Source organism: Odontesthes bonariensis, chromosome 11 (genome assembly GCF_027942865.1).
Source record: "Odontesthes bonariensis isolate fOdoBon6 chromosome 11, fOdoBon6.hap1, whole genome shotgun sequence".
NCBI lineage: Eukaryota > Metazoa > Chordata > Actinopteri > Atheriniformes > Atherinopsidae > Odontesthes > Odontesthes bonariensis.
The window spans coordinates 4,460,327-4,483,368 of record NC_134516.1 but is presented as its reverse complement, the minus strand read 5'-3'; the positions used below and the strand labels follow the sequence as shown (position 1 = coordinate 4,483,368).

Sequence of the window (23,042 nt, the reverse complement as noted above, 5' to 3'; positions counted from 1 at the left end):
TTGAAAGCTAAGACTTAGGACTTACTTGAGACTTGAAAGCTAAGACTTGAGACTTACTTGAGACTTGAAAGCTAAGACTTAGGACTTACTTGAGACTTGAAAAGCTAAGACTTGAGACTTACTTGAGACTTGAAAGCTAAGACTTGGGACTTACTTGAGACTTGAAAGCTAAGACTTAGGACTTACTTGAGACTTGAAAGCTAAGACTTGAGACTTACTTGAGACTTGAAAGCTAAGACTTGACACTTACTTGAGACTTGAAAGCTAAGACTTGACACTTACTTGAGACTTGAAAGCTAAGACTTGGGACTTACTTGAGACTTGAAAGCTAAGACTTGAGACTTACTTGAGACTTGAAAGCTAAGACTTGGGACTTACTTGAGACTTGAAAGCTAAGACTTGAGACTTACTTGAGACTTGAAAGCTAAGACGTGAGACTTGAAAGCTAAGACTTGAGACTTACTTGAGACTTGAAAGCTAAGACTTGAGACTTACTTGAGACTTGAAAGCTAAGACTTGGGACTTACTTGAGACTTCAAAGCTAAGACTTGGGACTTACTTGAGACTTGAAAGCTAAGACTTGAGACTTACTTGAGACTTGAAAGCTAAGACTTGACACTTACTTGAGACTTGAAAGCTAAGACTTGAGACTTACTTGAGACTTGAAAGCTAAGACTTAGGACTTACTTGAGACTTGAAAGCTAAGACTTGAGACTTACTTGAGACTTGAAAGCTAAGACTTGGGACTTACTTGAGACTTGAAAGCTAAGACTTGAGACTTACTTGAGACTTGAAAGCTAAGACTTGGGACTTACTTGAGACTTGAAAGCTAAGACTTGGGACGTACTTGAGACTTGAAAGCTAAGACTTGGGACTTACTTGAGACTTGAAAGCTAAGACTTGAGACTTGCACATGTGTGACTTGGTCCCATCTCTGCAGGCATGGAATTCCTTCCTGCCTTGCAGGAAGCGTTAAGCCGCCTCAAAGCGAGGCCCACAGGTGTGAGGCGGCCGCTCGTTTCAGGTCGAGGCGGCGAGCCGAATCCGCCTCTGAACTCGGCCGCCACATCTGTTTGCTGTTGCCGAGGCCGGGAGGAGATCAGCCACAGGATATTGAACATCCATTCTGACGAGTGCGAAGCTTCCCACTCTGAAAGTGGTGAAACTACAGATGCAAACGGGAGCTTTGGCCATGTTCTCGAGTTCCAGTTTCAGCTTTCGGATCGGGGATTTCGGGTCTCGCTGCTTCTCTGGAAGTTAAGAGAAGCCAGTCGGTATAAATTCTGCACTGGAAAAAATCAAAGTCTTACCAAGTATATTTGTCTCATTTCTAGTTTAAATATCTCATTACACTTAATATAAGACACAACTGCCTAACAAGCACCATTTCAGCCAGATATAGGGACTTGTTTTAATACAATACATCTGGAATATCTTGTTAAATGAAAAAGTCTTGATATATGAGTCACATATCATATGAAACAAGCTTTTTTTTTTTACATTTGAAGAAGTTTTTAAGCTAATTTCAAGATCACTTTTAACTCAAAAGTCCTAAATATCACATCTTATTTCAAGAAATCTGGACAAGCTGATTTTCACTAGTTCCATTGCAGATTTTTTTGCTTATTTCAAGCAAAAACGTCTTTTATTTGTTGTTTTTTTTACTTATTTTTGGAGGGGCATTTTTCCCAGTGAGATGTCAGCGTTAGCCTCTATTTGTGCGTTTTGCGCCTCACACAATAAACAACCCCCCTTCAGTCGAGGCTGCGTTCTATTTTAAACTCGCACCGACCTGGGCTCCTTTTTACGGGATGGCTATTATTCAAAGGCAGAATGGGCGTAGGGCCCCAACCATAAATTCCAGCAAGTGGCCCTTCGGAAAAGGGGGTGAATTGACTGCTCGCTCTGTGATTTTACCCTGCTACGCCGTGACCTTTTGAGTTCAGACAGAGTCATTTGTTTGCTCGACAATAGCCGCTCTCATAATTCAGGGGGGCGCTGGCTGCCGGTGACACCCCGTGACGAGCCCGACTGTACCCCCGCACACCTGGACAGCCCAGCCATTTGTTTCCCACCTCTGATTTCTGGAAGTTGTGGCCTTCTTCCTGAGTAATGTGTCACTTGCTGTTTTTGTGTTTCAGAGTTCTGGGTTTCTTTCGTTCGGCGTGTCCTCCGAGGGAAACAAATAAATAAAAAAGAAATGTAAAATAAATCAACGTTTGTCAGATTCATGCAGGAATAAAACAGAAGCAGCAGCTTTCTGCCATGTTGGGGCGTCACATGAGCATGTTAATCAGCAGGTGAGAGCGTTTTAAAGAGGCAGTGGTGTAGTCCAGGGCATGGGCGTCGCACCTGTGGGGGATGGGGGTGTTTTGACACCCCCACTTTTACAGCAAGATGATTTCATCCCCCCACATAATCAAATCAAATCAAACTTTATTTATATAGCACCTTTCATACTAAAAAAGCAGCACAAAGTGCTTTACATAATAAAATCAATAATCAAATCAATTCATGCATAAACTCACACACAACATCACACCAACAACCACACTGCACACATACTACCCCCCCACATCCCCCAACATGAGCAACATCAATATCAACAACAATCAACATTAAAATCAACATTAAAATCTGGCTTGACGCTGAAGTGAGGAAACGGTATCTAGTCCAAAGGTAAACCCGTTTGCCCCACGGATGTATTATATTAACGGTTTGCCCAGATTTGAGCAGTCTAACTAATGTAGTTTCCATACAGGACCTAGTTTAGGGCGATCAAAATGCAAAAATGCAGTGAAATGGCCCTTTATGCCCATCCATTTAATATGCGAATCGGATGCCAACTTCAGCGTGGTGTCTATGGGCTTGATGTGGGGAACACCCCCACATTTAAAATCACTGCTCCACCCCTGGTCCAGGGTATACGCGGGTATACGGCGTATACCTACTTATTTGTCAGTCAGCATTGCGTACCCACTTCTAAATCCCCCCTGGTGCGGCCGGTACTTGCTGCCAGCGCCTTCACTGTTTAAACCGGTTCATTTTAGGCACGAGGACTGGTGAGATAATCAGAAGCAGTGGGGTGAGAGATGCGCTGGCCACTTCTGGAACAAGGTGCCACTCCAGTTGATTGACAGGCATGTCTCTTAGAGAGATGCGAATGAGAAACGCGGCGTCTTTGAAATGCGTGGCAGGCGTAGAGAGTGTGGTGCTGAAGCTACTGTCGGAGTGAACCTACTTTCGTGGAATTCATCATTTTGAGTTAAAGGAGAACTGCGGTATTTTCAACATTAAGTCTCTTTTCTGAGTCGTCTGCAATGTTTTAAAACCCCCCCTCACCGCTTTTTTGATGTTTACTGCTGTCTTCGGTATTTGCCTAATTTTGATTCTTCTCAACCTGCTTCAGAATGGCAAGTCATGCGCATGTACAAAAAGGTCCGTAGAAGCACCATAAACGTCCGTTTTCAAAATCATCAACTCACCGGAGTGGTTACTGGTGTGCACTGGTAATCCATATCACATTTTGTTGCGAAAAGTTGCTTCTGTCGTGTTTTATTTGACATTTTGTACTGGATGTTCGTTGATATTACTCCGCCACCGCGAAGAAAATAGTGCGAGCATGAACGAGCTGCCAAATAAAACACGACAGAAGCAACTTTTCGCCACGAAATTTGATATGGATTACCAGTGCACACCAGTAACCACTCCGGTGAGTTGATGAGTTTGAAAACGGACGTTTATGGTGCTTTTACGGACCTTTTTGGACATGCACATGACTTGCCATTCTGAAGCAGGTTGAGAAGAATCAAAATTAGGCAAATACCGAAGACAGCAGTAACCATCAAAAAAGCGGTGAGGGGGGTTCTAAAACATTGCAGACGACTCAGAAAAGAGACTTAATGTTGAAAATACCGGAGTTCCCCTTTAAGTTTTAATGTGATTTCCAAATGAGTCATTGTTTTTTAAAGACACTGCACATTTAGAGAAGAGATTTTGTTGCCAATTGTTACACTGTATGAGTTGGCTAAAGTTGTGAAAGGCTAACGTCACGTTAGCATGAAGCTATGTAGCACTATGAAGTGGTACCTTGAGTTACGAGTGTCCCGACATACGAGTTTGTTTTAGTTACGAGCCGTTATTCTGTCGATTTCCGTCGCCGCTAGTTGAAAAGTGAATAGTTAGTTTCAATGTTTCGACAGTGCACTTTTGAGTTTATCTGATTGGTTTTGATGTTTGGAAGGGAATGAGTTTTGGTGAAATATGGTGAAATATGAACAAGGATGCATTGTCAACTTCATATTTTAAGTATTTTATTTAAATAAATGCTGAAAAATGACCTGAAACACCATGTTTACCTCATGTTGAATATATTTTACGTTCATGCAGGCTGCTTGTGTGACCAGAAACACCTACAAACTGATCAAGTCATGATAGTTTTGTAATAGTGAGTAAATACTACTGACAGATTTTTGTCAGTGGATCTAAAACGGTTCATTTTTCTGGACTTTTAAAAAAAATTGGGGCAAAATTGAGAGTATAGCCACTTCTCCAGGGACCACTACACCACTGGAAAGAGGGACTCGAGTGAAGGAAAAAGGATGAATCGAAAGAACAAACATTCATTGACTCCAGCACAAAGAGGGGGGGATGGTCACTCTGAAGTTGTTGTTCCCTTAAATAACCTTATTGTAAGGCTCTCTTTGTCAGTTGTTACACTCAAATAAATCATTGTGTCTCTTTGAAAGAAGCCTACAGTCAACAGAGGGAGGTCACGGTTAATTACACCACTGAGTGAACTATTGACTTGCTAACCTGGTTGTTAAATACTCCTACAAGTAAATTCACTGATGTTTCTCTCCTGTGTCTGTGTGTCCACGGCCTCATCTGCAACTTCATGTACTTTACGACTCCACGTGAAACTAAATCACTCGTCTTTCTCAAAGTAAACACAAATTAAAACATGCAAGTTGCTCTAAGCTAGCCTAATTTCTGTTAGCACTGTCTGGTTGTTAAATACTCCTACAAGTGAATTCACTGATGTTTCTGAGGCCGCTCTCCTGTGTTAGTGTGTCCTCATCTGCAACTTCATGTACTTTAAGACTCCACGTGAAACTAAATCACTCGTCTTTCTCAAAGTAAACACAAATTAAAACATGCTAAGCTAGCCTCGTTTCTGCTAGCACTGTTAGCTAGCGTGCTGTCTCTAAGATGACCTAAGCTAACCTGTTCATTCTCAATTTTAGCTGCTTAAAGTACAGCAAATAAATGTTAATTACATTAATATTTACATTTTCATTAACAAACTGGTGACCAGAAGGTAATTATAACTACATTATCTTTATTTCTAGCATGTGTAAGTTCCAAGTTGGGTACAATTTTCATCCTGAAAAAAGATAATTTCTGTGTTTTTTTGGGATTGTTCAGACTAATGTTGTGATACTGGATTTGATATTGAGAGAGAGGAGCATATGTTCCCAGTTTTAAATGAATCCTCATTTGTTTGGGTGAAATTTGACCCATTTCCATCTTGGAAGAAAGCTTTTAATTAACTGTATTTTAAGACAGCAAAACCAAATGTTCAGAGATTAAAAACTTGCTCTTCAAATTCCTTTTAAGGAACACAAGAGATTAGATTCTCGGGACAAACGACCATTAGATCATACGACCCTGGAAACTGTGTATTATCCTGGGAACAGATATAGAATATTGGGAACATAGCAGCCTTCAAACAGAAAATGTGACTTTGGGAAGAGAAAATAGGACCTTGAGACCAAAGTTTCCTTAGAATACAAAACATCTAGTTCATAGTAATATGGGAACAGAAGATTTTTGGCCCCCTTAGAAAATGTGATATTGGGAACACGATCCTCAGAATGAACATCAGATTTTTTGTAGTTTTCGGGAGCAAAGGCCCGTTTTTCATGTTCCTGGGTTCTCTGTTTCTGGGTGGAGGCACAGCGACTTCGACTCAACTTTGACTTGGTAATTTAAGTAAATTGGAGCCGTAAAGAAGCCCAGCTGCTTTAAGAAAACAAACGTTTTGAATCGCTGCGTGATAGCGCAGTTTAAATGTTATTTCCGGCTGTGTGCCAAACACCACTCTGCTAACTGTGGGAGCAGCAAATGTTAAGCCTGACTAATAATGATTTGCGAGGGCAGATCAGAGGATTGCAAGCGTAAAAGAATCCCATTATGTGCCTCATATATCACCTCAGCTAAAGAGGCTTTGTGTGCACGTGGGTGTGCATGTGTGCATGAGTGGTGAGGGGCTTCCCATGAGGCCTGTCCTCTCACACCTGTTAGCTGATTCATCAGCAGCGATAAAGACAACTCCAGGCACAGCTGTCAGTCAGAAACTCGGCTTTGAACCGGATTCTGCTCGCTTACAAACTCTGGAGCTTCATCAAAGTGTGAGACCGGCGGCTGCTGGACTGTCCCTGATATCGCTGCTTCGGGAAGCCGTTAAAGCAAGAAGTTTAACTTCATTTCTAAAAGAATTCTCTTTCAAACATGCATCAAGTTGCATTCTAACCTCCCCAGATGTTTGATTTAAGGCAGGACAGCTGTGCAGATAATCTTTATCATCAGTGATTGTTTCATGTTTTCACTTTAAGAACATGGTGACAAATACTTTCCCTTAATTATAAAAAAGTAGATTTCTTTGCAAACCAAAAGCCTAAACCTAAATATGTTAACTCTATGATGAAATAGGGAAAAAAGCAGCAAAACGTGATATTTAAGAGCCTGAAGTTGTTTAACTCATCTTTATATTAACATTTTGAGCCGTAAATAGAAAATAAGACAAAGTTTCTCTTCATAAATGGTTTAAAAAACCATCTGTGATAAAGTTTTTCCAGTTAAATGATGAAACTGCTCTTTAGAAGCTGTTCAGATGGTCCGAGCTGATCTGATCTGCCAGCTTTGGTAAAGAAGCTGGGAAAGCAGTTTCCCAGATGTTTAGGTTTTCATCCTAAAGAAAAGAAAGCTGGATGAAGAGTCTTCCTTATTTCCATACCGGCTTTGAAGATAAAGCAGTATTGTTCAGACTGTTCAGGCCCCAAAGCCTCTCTGAATGGCGCTGCGGAAAAGGTCAATAGTCAAATAAACTTTGATGACATGCAAGCTAAGGCCTCCACCTCTTTATCCCCCGTGCCCTTTGACCCCTGAACCCCCCGCGCTGACCCCCACATCCCTGCAGATTGAGCCGTGGAAGGCGGGAGTTTGCAGGACCGAATCCTCCGACATGTTTGTGCGGCGCTCTGAGATCAGCTCGCAGATTCCAGCGAGATGAACAAGTGCCGGCAGGCTCGGTGCCAGTCAGGCACCACGTGGAGCCGCTGATTTACACCGAGGTTTAAGGCTGCCGTGCACGCCCGGGTAACACCAGTAAATAAGCCCGGCAGATGTTCACCTTTAACCCCCTGAGAGCAGGAACATCTTTAAGCAGTGATTTATATCCAGCTCCTCAAATACACGCTGGGCTGTTGACATCCAGTCAGGAGAACAAATTGTTTTTACATTAAATACATTCATTTTTATTGTTTTTACTTGTTAATTACATTCATTTTTATTGTTTTTACTTGTTAATTACATTCATTTTTATTGTTTTTACTTGTTAGTTACATTCATTTTTATTGTTTTTACTTGTTAATTACATTCATTTTTATTGTTTTTACTTGTTAATTACATTCATTTTTATTGTTTTTACTTGTTAATTACATTCATTTTTATTGTTTTTACTTGTTAGTTACATTCATTTTTATTGTTTTTACTTGTTAGTTACATTAATATTTATTGTTTTTACTTGTTAGTTACATTCATTTTTATTTTTTTTACTTGTTAATTACATTAATTTTTATTGTTTTTACTTGTTAATTACATTAATTTTTATTGTTTTTACTTGTTAATTACATTCATTTTTATTGTTTTTACTTGTTGATTACATTCATTTTTATTTTTTTTACTTGTTAGTTACATTAATATTTATTGTTTTTACTTGTTAGATACATTAATTTTTATTGTTTTTACTTGTTAGTTACATTCATTTTTATTGTTTTTACTTGTTAATTACATTTATTTTTATTGTTTTTACTTGTTAATTACATTCATTTTTATTGTTTTTACTTGTTAATTACATTCATTTTTATTGTTTTTACTTGTTAATTACATTAATTTTTATTGTTTTTACTTGTTAGTTACATTCATTTTTATTGTTTTTACTTGTTAATTACATTCATTTTTATTGTTTTTACTTGTTAATTACATTCATTTTTATTGTTTTTACTTGTTGATTACATTCATTTTTATTGTTTTTACTTGTTACTTACATTCATTTTTATTGTTTTTACTTGTTAGTTACATTCATTTTTATTGTTTTTACTTGTTAGTTACATTAATATTTATTGTTTTTACTTGTTAATTACATTCATTTTTATTGTTTTTACTTGTTAATTACATTCATTTTTAGTGGAAGAGGAGGGTTAGATCTCAAAATGATGCTGTGAAATGTGGAAGCCAGGAACCTTCCATCAAAGAAATCTGACTTCTGGAGACTTTTTCTATGATCAGAAATCAGAAACTACAATTTCCCAGCAGCCCCTTAAGCAGCTTAAAACCCGTTTAAAGGAGAGCTTGAAAAGTTGAGTAAATGGTCGATAAAAACTATTTTGCATTAAAAGGTTTGAATCCGAGTCCCTGAATGAACAAAACAATCAGCAGGCGGAGGGAGTCTCTAACGTCAATCACCTCTACTTCTATTGTTGTCATGGTTACTCGATCATGCGGGGGTGGGGCTTTGGAGGCAGAGCTTAAGCACAGCAGAGAGGGAGGGGGAGGGGCCTGGAAGCGGTATTTCTTCACATTTTTCTTTGGTTGCTTCTACCACTGCATGTTTTATCTAAATTAAGGTGAATTAATATTCAAAATGTTCCAGTAAACTGATGAATGAAATAAAACGCTGTATCAGTGACTGTCGTTAGCTCATGCAGCTAACAGGAAGTGTTTGGTCGTTAGCTCATGCAGCTAACAGGAAGTGTTTGGCCGTTAGCTCATGCAGCTAACAGGAAGTGTTTGGCCGTTAGCTCATGCAGCTAACAGGAAGTGTTTGGCCATTAGCTCATGCAGCTAACAGGAAGTGTTTGGCCGTTAGCTCATGTAGCTAACAGGAAGTGTTTGGCCGTTAGCTCATGCAGCTAACAGGAAGTGTTTGGCCATTAACTCATGCAGCTAACAGGAAGTGTTTGGCCGTTAGCTCACGCAGCTAAGAGGAAGTGTTTTATTGTTAGCTCATGCAGCTAACAGGAAGTGTTTTATTGTTAGCTCATGCAGCTAACAGGAAGTGTTTTATCGTTAGCTCCTGCAGCTAACAGGAAGTGTTTAGCCGTTAGCTCTTGCAGCTAACAGGAAGTGTTTGGCCATTAGCTCATGCGGCTAACAGGAAGTGTTTAGCTGTTAGCTCACGCAGCTAACAGGAAGTGTTTAGCGGTTAGCTCATGCAGCTAACAGGAAGTGTTTAGCTGTTAGCTCACGAAGCTAACAGGAAGTGTTTGGCCATAAGCTCACGCAGCTAACAGGAAGTGTTTAGCTGTTAGCTCACGCAGCTAACAGGAAGTGTTTAGCTGTTAGCTCATGCAGCTAACAGGAAGTGTTTATATGGAAGATGTCCGGGTGAAATTTAGAGAAACTGAATCAAAAGATGTTTTGGTTCAAATCTTTGATCAGGATCTGATCTAAAGATGTTTCACTGATTCTTCCTGACGTTCATTTCACTGATTTTCTGTTGTTTTTATGTGTATAAAATGAGAGAAAAACATGAAAAAGATCAGAAGTTGGAACAGCTTTGTTCATAGTTGTGTTCATGAGTTCAGAAAAGGATCAAAAAGGAGAAAATAAAAATGTGGAAATGTGTTCGAAATCCAATGTGATGTCATCAGTGATGTCACCAGATGCAAATTAACCACCTTCCTAAACTTTGGTATTTTTCCCCTTTTATTTCTGACCGTTTCTAAGCTGCAGATGTTTGAAAACGGCGCCCAAAGGGTTCATTTAGACATTTTAATAAACCTAAAATCATTTGTCCTTTTAGTCCCAAAACCAGCCTGTAATTATAATGAATAAAACTGTGTTTGAGCTGATACAAAAACAAGATTTTTTGTGTGGCTCCGTCACCAAAGCCAATTATTTCTTTCTTCGTGCCTGTGCTCCAATTTTCCACTAATTAGCAGAACTTTGGCTTTTTAAATTTCTCTATAATCTTTCAAACTTCCCACACCTTAAATGAATAAAAGCATCCAAAGTGTTCCTCTGAGGACCCCGACTTCAGCTTTAACGTCTCCTTTTCTTTTCGCAGAGTTATGGAGACCTCGCCGCCGAGAGCCACGCAGAAAAAGGACAAAATGGACGGCTTCACCGACCTGCCGAAGAAGCCCTCCGAGACCAGAGGTAACGCGCTTTTTTCAAACTTTCCGCAGAGCCCGAGCCCGACCCTGAACCCGGCGTCCGGTGGCCTCTCGGGCCCAGAGTGAGCCGGGGTCTCAGGTGCTCGGCCGGGGGGCCAAAAGGGGCACGAACCAGAGCCATGAAATCTACATTCCAAAGATGAAGCGCCATCTTGGGAGCTGGTGCTGGTGGCTCTCCTCGGGCCGGCTGAGGGGCCCCCAGCAGTCAGAGGTGACTTACAGTAGGCGTCTGACAGGAATCCTAAGCAGGGCCGGACCTAGAAACAGCATCATTAATGCATCTCGGTATGGAGGCTCGCCGCAGGATCGAGGAGTGTGGCGCCGTTTGAGCCTGTAAACGAGTAGAAAACATGACACGAGAGGCGAGGTGTCGGGGGGGTCGGCGCAGGTGAGGACGAGTGTTTGTGTTGTTGAACTAAATGAAGAGTAGCAGCGACGCTCTCTGAGCCGGGCAGAAAGAGAGAATCCATGTTTTAAAGATGTCAGAGGACGTGTGATGAAAGCCGGGCGTAATGAGCCTGAAAGACCTTGTTCTTACCTCCAGAGATTTAAAAAAAAAAAGAGAGCCGGTGGAGGCCGGGATGACACGGCTGCCGATTGACAAAGATGCGAGCCGATGGGCCGCCTTTGAAATGCAAATTAAACGTGTGATTTAGTGACATTTTTACTCATTCATGAAGGGCTTGGTGGCCTGCCATTAAAAAGAAACACTCATTAATTGATAAAGAAGAGACAAAGCTGGAAACGGAGCCCAAAAGGACGCGCTGTGCCAGATCACTGCGGACCTTTATAGTTTGGTACAACTTGGGTTGTACGCTGTCAGGTTTTATTGGACGAAGCGTCAGCGAGTCGAGCGTCCTCTAAGTAGGACGAATCCCGTCCCTACCCAGCCATGAGCAAATGTTTCATCTGCACACATGAAGCACATCACCAACCATTGGGTTAAAGAGCTAACTCAAAGATGCATTCTTTCTGGGAACCATTTTTACCACTTTTATAGATTCAGAAATGATAAACGCTTTAGGAAAGACCCTTTTTTTAACTTATTTATTGGCTGAATTGATGTCAAACTTTAACATTTGGCTCATGGACTGAAGATCTAGGACAGTGATGCTCACTATTTTTCTCACAAGAGCCACATTGGCAGCAAAATCAAGGGAAGAGCCACTTTTACCACAACATACTAAAGTCCCCTTTTGCAAATATGCATTTCTACATATAAAACATCCCAAAAAAAAGAAACAACACAGCCAATACATTTTCAATTCAGACCACATTTACCTTAATACTGGGCTGAGTGGAAGCTGGCGTGCATGTCCTCGACTTTCTTCATGTTGTATTTGTAGTTTGTTGTTGTAATCATAGTGAGACATTCAGGATGAGCATGGTTTTTGTGCTGGTTTTTGCCCTTTTTTAATTAAAAACCGATCCATGTTGCCTGCATCTCGCGCTGGCTAAAGGAGCTAGCGTGCTGTAAGCGGGCTGCGTTGCCAGGTTTAACAGAGCCCCCTTTAGGAAACACCATTAAGCCTTAATTAATACTTAATAAAAATACTTAATACTACAAAAACGCAAACTTAATAAAAATACTTAATACTGTGCAGTATTCTCTGTATGTTATTTGAAAAATGTATTGTTATTATTAGCATATTGTTATAAGCTACTATGCGAGTGCGAGCCGCCAATTAAAGCTTGAGGAGCCGCGCAATGAGTATCTCTGATCTAAGGGATTAGTGATTCTGTAGCTGAGGAAATCAGTTCTGGGAAAGTGAGTCGTAGCGTGGAGGCATCTTTAAGGCAACTTTAGCCTCAGTTACACTTCAGTTTGAGCTGGGAAAGAACTGGGGGGTCAAAGCTGGGGTCCACCCATTCTTCGGTTTTGGTCCCGACCCGTTCCAGGCCAAGCGTTGCCGACGGGAAGTTCCCTCCGACTCCATCTGTGAGCTACACAGGAACCTGGATGGTGAACGAACACCAGTGGTACGATGAGCAGCAAACATCGCTTTGTTCGGTCTTTGTGGTGCATTGAAGCGCTCTTCGTTTCGTCGGGTTGGTGACGATCTGAGGAGGCCCAACAGGGGCCTTTTCCTCTCATTTTCCTTATATATCCCATATGTGTCGGGCAGTGTGGGGCCAAATTTGATTGGATGTGGAGTCATTGGATTGGTGGGAAAGTCCGTAATTACCTGAATCTTTACAATGTATCTTTGCCACTGTTCAGTGACAAATATCCTTGGTCTGCCCCCTAGTGGATCCCTTTGGTAAAAGGTGTAGTCGGCTGGAAGTAAGTGAACCGAACAATTACACCCAGGGTTAAAGTTCATTATGAGGCCGTGTGATTAAAAAACAAGTATATTCCCGACCTGAACCGCAGATAAACTGGATTTACTCATTAGGCTCATTCAAACCACCGTGTTTGGAGTAAATAAACTGCCGTAATAACCAGACTAGCGGTCGCTAACTGACAATAAAGATGAGAGGATCAGCTGGTGTGATCGGCCATGTAATCAACTTCAGGTCAGAACCGGTTCACTAAAGCCTCTTTCTTCCCCTAATTCACATCAACTTTACAGAAAAAAGGCCTGAAGTTAGCATCAAAAAGAGGTTTTTCGTCATTATTTTTTCCATCTACATTTATCTGATGTCCCAACAACGCAAGCATAAAATAAAAGGGAAAATACACCAAAAGGAAGCTTTTTTCCTGAAAGTCGTTTTTTAACGAGCGTAAAAAGCATGTGCTCTAATTTTAGTATAAATTTAAAGTTAAGCGAATAGCTGCCCAAAACATTGTGTAGTTCAAATTCGTAGCTTCTCAAGCACAGACTAAGGTGCTGTTTACACATACCCGGGTATTTTGATAAATGAAGACCTTTCCCTTCGTTTGTGCCTTTCGTTTATACACAAACGGAGTTTTTTCCTCCGAAAACGAAGCTAAAAAAAAACTCCGGCAAAAGTGGAGATTTTTTAAAAACTCCGTTTAGCGTTTGTGTGTAAACTGGTTGAAAGAGATAAAAACGGAGTTTTGGGAATGGAATGAGGAGTTGTCGTCATAGTACAGAGCCCCGCCCCTATCCGCCATGTTGGCAGGATGCTAGCGTGAAAACGCCATTCTCTCCGTCCATTGTTTATCTGGCAAGCATGGAGGTACTAGCAGCATTTCTGTTGTTGAGAGCTATACTCGCTTGTGTGATTTTGAAAATTACAGTCATACAATGTATTGAACAACAAAGACATTTTTCACGGCTTTAGCAGTTTTATAGTCCAGCGCAACGTGTAAAAGTACCTCAGTCTTGCTATCAGTCCACACACATGAGCCTGGCGCCATATTTTCTTCTTGAAAAGGATCCGGAAGTTCTTCCTGTCAGCGGTTCTCTATTAGGCTTCTGATTGGCTTGTGTGGAATTCTCATTGTTCTAACACTGCCACCGTCAGGCTTGGCGTAATTTAACAGCTCTTGATAGCGTATTTATGCGGATCAATGTAGAAGTGTTTTTTTTTTAAAACGGGGCTGTGTGCACCTGTTTTTTTTTTTTAAACGGGGCTGTGTGCACCTAGTTTTTTTTTTTAAACGGGGCTGTGTGCACCTAGTTTTTTTTTGCAAACGAAGGTTAGAAAATATGCGTTTATCAAAATACCCGGGTATGTGTAAACAGCACCTAAAGATAAAGAAAGTCTGTAGTCGTGCTGTTTTGGACGTGAAGCTGATGCTGAAATTCTTCGGGATGCAGTACCACCGATGACCACTAGATGCTAGCCGAGATATAATACCATCGATGACCACTAGATGCTAGCCGAGACATAATTCCATCGATGACCACTAGATGCTAGCCGAGATATAATTCCATCGATGACCACTAGATGCTAGCCGAGACATAATTCCATCGATGACCACTAGATGCTAGCCGAGATATAATTCCATCGATGACCACTAGATGCTAGCCGAGATATAATTCCACCGATGACCACTAGATGCTAGCCGAGATATAATTCCATCGATGACCACTAGATGCTAGCCGAGATATAATTCCACCGATGACCACTAGATGCAAGCCGGGATGTAATACCATCAATGACCACTAGATGCTAGCCGAGATATAATTCCATCGATGACCACTAGATGCTAGCCGAGATATAATTCCACCGATGACCACTAGATGCTAGCCGAGATATAATTCCACCGATGACCACTAGATGCTAGCCGAGATATAATTCCATCGATGACCACTAGATACTGGCCGGGATATAATACCACCGATGACCACTAGATGCAAGCCGGGATGTAATACCACCGATGACCACTAGATGCAAGCTGGGATGTAATACCATCGATGACCACTAGATGCTAGCCGAGATATAATTCCACCGATGACCACTAGATACTGGCCGGGATATAATACCACCGATGACCACTAGATGCTAGCCGAGATATAATACCACCGATGACCACTAGATACTGGCCGTGATATAATACCAACGATGACCACTAGATGCTAGCCGGGATGTAATACCACCGATGACCACTAGATGCTAGCCGAGATATAATACCACCGATGACCACTAGATGCTGGCTCCACTGTGTCTCTGGCTGCCATTCAAGCCAAGCATCAACTTCTCTGATGAAATACATTCAAAACACAACTCTCGTAGGTCATTAAGTAGATTCACTCCAATCGATCATTATTCTACAGATATTCATCCACATGGATTTATGTACGTTCGCGTTTCAAGCCTCACTTTCCAAATATTTTGGCTTCAGGAGGCTGTGAGTGGGGATGGGTTTTGCTTAGTTTTTCCTTGTTTGCTCTCGGTTTTAGTTCAGTATGAGTTGATTTCACAGAACTCATTCCAGGAAGACTATTTTAAAAAAGGCCCGTTGAGATAAACGAGGCTCGGAGAACTGATCTGTTCACTGAAACTACATTTTATTCTCCTGTTTGAGACCCATGTGAGGCAGTGGCCGTCCACCCAATGCAGGTGGAGCTGAGGCAGAAAAGAGACGTACAGTTATACTTTAAAAATATACAGCACAGCTAGGACATGTTGATGAGTTTTAAATAAGTTTTAACTTTTGCTGCCGTTTTTACATTTTAAAACTCCTAATTTCACATATTTTTCATACAATCTTCTCCAAACGTGGTACGAACACAGCTATTATTTCTGACATCCTTGATAAACTATTTAAAGAAATGTAAACGTCTTGATCGTTTTTGCTAATTGCAACCAAATTTTGGCTCGAGTTTACAGAGTGTAAGCCTAAATATGACAGCTGAACTTTAGGTGTTTAGCTACAGTGAAGAAACAGCAATTGTTGCACTCTATTTAAAAAAGGCCCGTTGAGATAAACGAGGCTCGGAGGACTGAGCGTCTGATCTGTTCACTGAAACTCTACATTTTATTGTCCTGTTTGACACCCACACTGGAAAAAATCTAAATCTTACCAAGTATATTCGTCTCATTGAGTATCTCAATATAACATATTACACATTACACTTAATATAAGACGCAATTGCCTAACAAGTACCATTTCAGCCAGATATAGGGACTTGTTTGAAGACAATACATCTTGAATATCTTGTTAAGTGAAAAAGTCTTGAAAACAAATTGTTTTGAGTCACATTTCACATGAAACAAGCTTTTTTTTTTCATTTGAGGAGGTTTTTAAGCTAATTTCAAGATCACTTTTAACTCAAAAGTCCTAAATATCACATCTTATTTCAAGAAATCTTGACAAGCCGATTTTCACTAGTTCCATTGGCAGATTTTTTGCTTATTTCAAGCAAAAACGTTTGTATTTGTTGTTTGTTTTACTTATTTTTGGAGGGGCATTTTTTCCAGTGCATGTGAGGCAGTGGCCTTATGAGCGACCTGCTGAGGTGTTTCTGAGGCAGAAAAGAGACGGTGTGGGTTTTAAAGATGTCAGCGAGCGTGTGATGAAAGCTGGCTTTAATGAGGTTAAAAGACCTCGCTCTTACCTCCACGGTGTAAAAGGGATGAGTTACTGGAAGGAAAGCGGCGGCAGAAATGTAAATAGAGGCAGCGCTTCGGTGACGTTCCTCCTTTTAATGACGGACTTGGTGGCGTGCCACGATGAAGAAACGGAGCATTAATTGTTCATGAGAGAACATCAATGCGGGCTGGCGTGCACGGCGCTCTGCTTCTTGACGTGGTCGTCCTGAATATTTGAACAAAGCCACGAGCTAACTTTTTCCCTCTGCCGGATCATAGAAACAGCTCCCAGAGCGCCGCGGTGGTCAGATGGCGCTGACTGATTGTGTTGTTTCCATACGTCCCAGCTGATTAACTGCCCCCTCCATCACCCCTGGGTTATCTGTAAAACAATATTTAAGGCATGAAGAATGAAAGTTGAGGCTACTGTGACCTTTTACAGATGGATGCCGGGGGGGGGGGGGGGTGCTCCAAATAAAGAGCACGTCTGGTACCAGTTTGACTAAGAACTGCCTTTCTGTGGCGTTTATTTAGGGCAGTTTCACATTTAAATGTAGATTTAAAGAGTCTGGAGCTGCTGCTGTCTGAGTCTGAGGAGCTTTTATAAGAACAAGCCTGAATTAAAGGGTTAAAACAGGGTTTCTACGATGATCTGAGGACATTATTCACACACTGCAGGACTTCTGAAGCAGGAACCTTTCAGCGAGTCTCCTGATCAGATCCTTATTTTACAAAGAAAAGGCATTCGGTTCAACCTCTTTATTGGTTGTTCGGACATGTTTGGACCAAATACCAGAACTGAACCAATTAAATTAATCTCTGAGACTTTAACCCGACCCTTTACAGATGTTTTACAATCCAAATGAAAAGAAGCACAAAGCGAGATGACCAGAGGTGGGTAGAGCAGCCAAAAATTGTACTCAAGTAAAAGTACTGTTACTTCAGAATAATATGACTCAAGTAAAAGTAAAAAGTAATCATCCAAAAAATTACTTGAGTAAGAGTAAAAAAGTGCTCGGTGAAAAAACTACTCAAGTACTGAGTAACTGTTGAGTAACGTCTGATTTATTTGTTAACACAAGCATTCAATCAGACAGACAAAAATACTAAATAATCATCTTTAGGCAAATTAGAGTTCATCCAGTTGATAAAATAAATTAAAATTAATTGATTAATTACAAAATAGCTTAAATTAAAAATAATCCAGGTAAATTTAAGTACTTCAAAATAAATAAAAAAAATAAAAGAGACTTAGGAAATGTTTAAAACATATGTAAACCATATGTAACCTAAAAAACAAACATTCACCTATCCATGGGGGGAAAAACGAGTTTAGGAAACTTAGCGCTACATGTTTCCTCAAGTTAGATGTTGAGTTTCTGCTGAAATGTGCGTTTGTTTTGGTTGCCACAGAAGACACATAATGTAGCTGCTGTTTCTCACTCTTTGTAAGGTAAACATGCTTTCAGTATGAGGCCTCGTCTGCGTCTTCATTTCCCACCGTTGGTTCTGACATTTTTCATCTGTTTCTCTGTTTGTTTGCTACGACTGCTAATGCTAAAGCTAACCCGTCCCGCCGCTGAGATCGAGTACGGTCACGTGACCAGACTGCACGGCTGCGTCTGATTGGTGGAACACAGTCAGGTGGTAGAGCCTTTGGCGGAAGTCTCTCTCTCTGTCAGAATAAATGTAGCGGAGTAAGAGGACAGTTTCTGCTGCACACATCTACTCAAGTAAAAGTAAAAAGTATAGAGATTTAAAACTACTCCTAGAAGTAGAATGTTTTCAAAAACTTACTCAAGTAAATGTGACTCGTTACTACCCACCTCTGTTCGTGGGCCAAGCTGACAGAAGGCTGGCACACTGACTCCGGTCGCTCTACAAACGAGGGAAAGAACTAGCTAGCAGTTAGCTACTGTCATAACTCCCTTTCGTGCATCTTTTGTCACTTATCGAACATTTCCAGTTCCAAGCTTTTCCCCGATAATCTGTCTTTAAAGGGACAGTTCGCCTCTTCTGACATGAAGCTGTGTAACATCCCATATCAGCAACATCATTTCTGAACATCTTCTTACCCCCTGCTGCGTCCTGTGAGCAGAGTTCCAGCCTCGTTTTGGTGTTGATGAAGGTAGTCCGGCTAGTTGGCTGGGGTTTAAAAAATAAAGCGTTTTGCTTCTCAGAACAATATGCGTTCAACAGAGTAATACATTTGCATCACAAAATGGTTCTCCAGGAAAAAGTCAGAGCTCACAATCTCTTGGCCCTATTTTCTCTCCCTGCGTATCACTGCCTGCTGCCGCCTGCCGACAGCCGCGCCTGTTACGCTGTTTGCTGCTCGGTCTGCACAGCAGGCAGTGATACGAAGGGAGAGAAAATAGGGCCAAGAGATTGTGAGGTCTGACTTTTTACTGGAGAACCATTTTGTGATGCAAATGTATTACTCTGTTGAACGCATATTGTGTCGAGAAGCCAAACGCTTTATTTTTTAAACCCCAGCCAACTAGCCGGACTACCTTCATCAACACCAAAACGAGGCTGGAACTCTGCTCACAGGACGCAGCAGGGGGTAAGAAGATGTTCAGAAATGATGCTGCTGATATGGGATGTTACACAGCTTCATGTCAGAAGAGGCGAACTATCCCTTTAAAGTTCCACTTCTCTGTATTCTTTACATGTTTTGTCGAACTCAGTGTTTAAAGCTGCGGTCGGCAACTTTTTTTTAGTCATATTAGCTTGAACTGTCATGGGATTCTGGAAGTAGAATATTAAATAGACTGTTTAGGAAAAATAACGAAATCTGTAGCTCCCTCTGAAGCCTGTAATCATGCTTGCAAAAACCGAGCGCTCCCGGCTGTTTTTAACCAATCAAGTTACGGTGCGTTCACACCAGACGCGGTGCGAGTGATCGCCCCGCGTTACTCGCACGAGTGTTGCCGCGGGTGTAAATTGAATTCACTCGCCTCTTTCGCGCTAGTAAAAAACGAGTGAATAGCTCAAGGGGCTATCCATGGCTGATATAAGTACCATCGCATCCTTGTACCTGCTGTGGCAGTCCGAGATTCGTCTGAAACGCACACGCCGTCGTGTCTGGGTCAGTGACATCATCCGGTGGTGCGTTCAGCTCGGCTAATTTCACCGCCTTCTCCAGGAGTTGCGTCTAATTTTTTTATTTTATTTATTTTATTTAGTCAGGGACCATGTGCAAAGTACATTAATTACAGAGTAAAGAGATGACCTGCACCAGATTGTAGCTTAGAAGCTAATTTCCATGTGCAGTCCCATCTGCATGTCACAGACAGCGCCTGTCCATCTGTCTCCACGTCACTGTCGTCCAGAATCTCAACGCTGATAGGCTGTCTGACGCGAATATTTCGCCAAAGTTGGATTTTTTTGAACTCGCGCGGATCGCATATTTTCACTTGGGCGGCGGCAATCGCCTCACCGCGCCGCCGGCTCGAATCCGCGTCTAATCGCGTCTTTGCATTGACTTTGTATGTAATCGCGTCGCCCGACCGCGTCTGGTGTGAACGCACCGTGAGGGGGGAGGAATCCTACCTGTCAATCACAGCTTGTGCGCACGCTGCTGAGCGTGAGTCTGCCCCCAGCTTGTGTGCGCGCACACTGGTGTGAACTCACGTGCACAACCTCGTCCACAGAGGGGGAGGGACCTGAAAGTTGTATCAGTTTGAATTTTCCGACTTTAGACTCACAATTTTGAAAACCTGCCGACGGCAGCTTTAAGTCAGACCTGATCATCCCACAGACGGTGTTCATTAGGGGGGAACACTTTGAAACCTTTAAAATGATCCACCTCTGACGCTGAATGAAGCTTTTTCTTCCATGACTGGAAGCAACCCTTTTGGGGAACCCTTTTAGGCGGAAGAAAAGCTCCATTTTTCATCGTGTTTAAACCACGAACGTGCACGAAAACGCTCCGTTTTTGCGTGACTGCCGCTGCTTCCGACCCTCAGCACGACCTCACTTTACCCGCCGAGTTTTTTAATCTTCTCATGAGGAAAGTAAAGAGTCTCCCCATAACTCTTCCTCTCTATCAGCTTCCTGTAAAAATGCTCGTGTTTTAATCTAAAACAAACAGCCGCCGTCCGTCCCCCACCCATCAGATACCGGCCGAGCGCCGGGTTAGCCTCGGCGTCCGTCTCTGCACCCAGACAGAGCAATTACTTACGCCGGTAATACGCATTATTATTCCTGTTGCCAGCTGCTGATAAGTCAATATGTAGCAGGAGAGGGACGCAGATGAGACAAGGTCCTTGAACCTGAGAGCTTATTCCAGGGAAAAGTGCAAAGCGGTAATATACTGCCGCCGCTCCGGGCCTCTTTTATTGTCAGGCCGTGGTTTACTGTTGGCTGCAGAATTCCTGTCACCTAAGTCATGCCCACCTCTGAGCCCCCGACGGCGGCCGTATAACAGCCCGCCCTGTTTTATATTCCCATCCTGCATTATTTATTTAGAACAATTTCCTCTCTATCAGAGGACACGGCTAATGCCGAGTTTTAATATGTTATTTACACATAAAAACAAGCTATTTACAGCGGCGTACGTGTGCAGAAGGGAGGGAAATGAATGGGCCCCCGCACCCTTTCTCCGATCTGTTATATCACAGTTTAACAATCTGGATTGCTAATAGAACCATTTATCATGGCGCGGTCATTTGTTTTACGCGAGCGGCCCGGGTCCCGTTCCCAGAGGCCTTATGGAAATGGGGGTGCGCGTATAATGAAGCTCAAGTGAGAGTCACTTTGTTTTAAAAAGTGGAGACGTGGCGCTCTGAATCAATTAGGATGGACCCAGGTGCTGCTATCTGCTCCTTTCTGACGACCCTCCCATCGTCCTCCAGCCCCCAGAAACCCCGGCGTCCTGGGTGGAGGAAACCCAACCCTGGCACCGTGACTCCTGGACACCAGTTTGGTGTCATTTAGCCAGAATCGGCCCCGATGGCAGCAGCAGTCCCGGCTCTAATAGATTCAAATGAGCACATGTATTTCCTCTGACAGCCTGCATCTGTCTGCTCACGCCACAGCGGGCTGATTTACGCCATCACCGGGACCGTTATGATTCCATAATAACCCGGGGTATTTAGGGGGGAAAGGATTATTGAGGAAAAAGCAGGAAAATGACAAAGAATCCACCAAACTTTATTGATGTGAGCGTCAGCTCCTAGATGCGGTGCCTTTGGAGAATTAAAGGCCTAAAGATTTCCCTCTGTTTATACACATTTCATGAGGGCTCGGTTCAAATCCGATTTACCTTCAATTGGTTAAATGTGGAGTTATTGCCTTTTCAAAGGAGCCTTCCTTTGTTCAAGTCATCCTGGAAACGCGTCGCAGGTGATGCTTAAAGGCTTAAAAACTGCACTTTTCTTTTTGGATATTTTGGTTTTTCACATTTTGGGAAAGAATAAACTGATGTAGGAATCTGTAATTAGTCATATTTATTTGACTAATACGTGCTGAAATAGGAGGAAGAGCCTCACTGAAGGAGCTTTAATGTTATAAAAGGAGGTTATTTTCTTTCTCGGTAACCAAAAGACCACGATTCGAGTGCCATCGTTTTGAGTCGACATATTTTATCCGATCTTCACCCCCTCTTGATCGCTGATAACAACCAGATTCGGCTGATGTGTGCAGACTGAACGCTTGAATGAGTCAAGTTTCAAGTTCTAGTTTTTCTGCTTCGTAATATTAAATAAAAAAACACTAAGTTGTTTGGTGAAAACTCAGATCAGACGTACAGTTATACTTTTAAAATATCCAGCACAGCTCAGCTATGTTGATGAGTTTTAACCAAGTTTTAATTAAGTTTTAACTTTTCCCGCCGTTTTTACATTTTAAAACATTTTAAAACATGGAACACAGCTATTATTTCTGACATCTATGACCGACTACTTAAAGAAATGTAAACTTCTTGATCGTTTTTTTGCTAATTGTAACCAAATTTTGGCTCGAGTTTACAGAGTGTAAGCCTAAATAAGACAGCTGAACTTTAGGTGTTTAGCTACAGTGAAGAAACAGAAATTGTTACACTCAAATCAGATCAGATCAGACCCATTTAAGCTTTTAAAATGCCAAGCATGACTAGAATTTTTCAGCTTCTAAAATGCTAAAGATACTTACCATCTTTTAACTTTTCCCGCCAAGTTTTTTATTTTTTTATTTTTTATACATTTCGTACAATCTTCCCCAAAATTGCTACATACCATAATTGGATGAAAAACAGCTGTGATGCTCGATTTAAAAAACTCTGTCATGTTAGTCCACAGCCAGCTGACAAACTGTTGGGGGTAAATCAAATCAGGTCAGATTCAAAGCTCTGCTTTTAAATATCCAACAAATCCAGGTCGGCCTTTCAGAAGCTCGCTGATCCCGCTTAAATGTTCCCGCCGTTTTTACATTTTAAAACTCCTAATTTCACATATTTTTCATAAAATCTCCTCCAAACGTGGTACAAACATAGAACACAGCTATTATTTCTGACCGACTATTTAAAGAAATGTAAATGTCTTGATCGTTTTTGCTAATTGTAACCAAATTTTGGCTCGAGTTTACAGAGTGTAAGCCTGAACTTTATGACAGCTGAACTTTAGGTGTTTAGTTACAGTGAAGAAACATTCAAAT

At 41.6% G+C, this 23,042-nt stretch overlaps 1 protein-coding gene across 1 annotated transcript in view; it reads left to right on the top strand.

Annotated features, from left to right (window-relative positions):
* The first annotated feature begins 10,355 nt into the window (after positions 1–10,355).
* LOC142391306 (zinc finger protein GLI2-like) overlaps positions 10,356–23,042 on the top strand; it is a 101,847-nt gene continuing 89,160 nt past the window's right edge. Inside the window, exon 1 of the mRNA XM_075477074.1 lies at positions 10,356–10,443. Coding sequence (XP_075333189.1) covers positions 10,356–10,443 — 88 coding nt within the window. The remainder of the gene's footprint in view (positions 10,444–23,042) is intronic.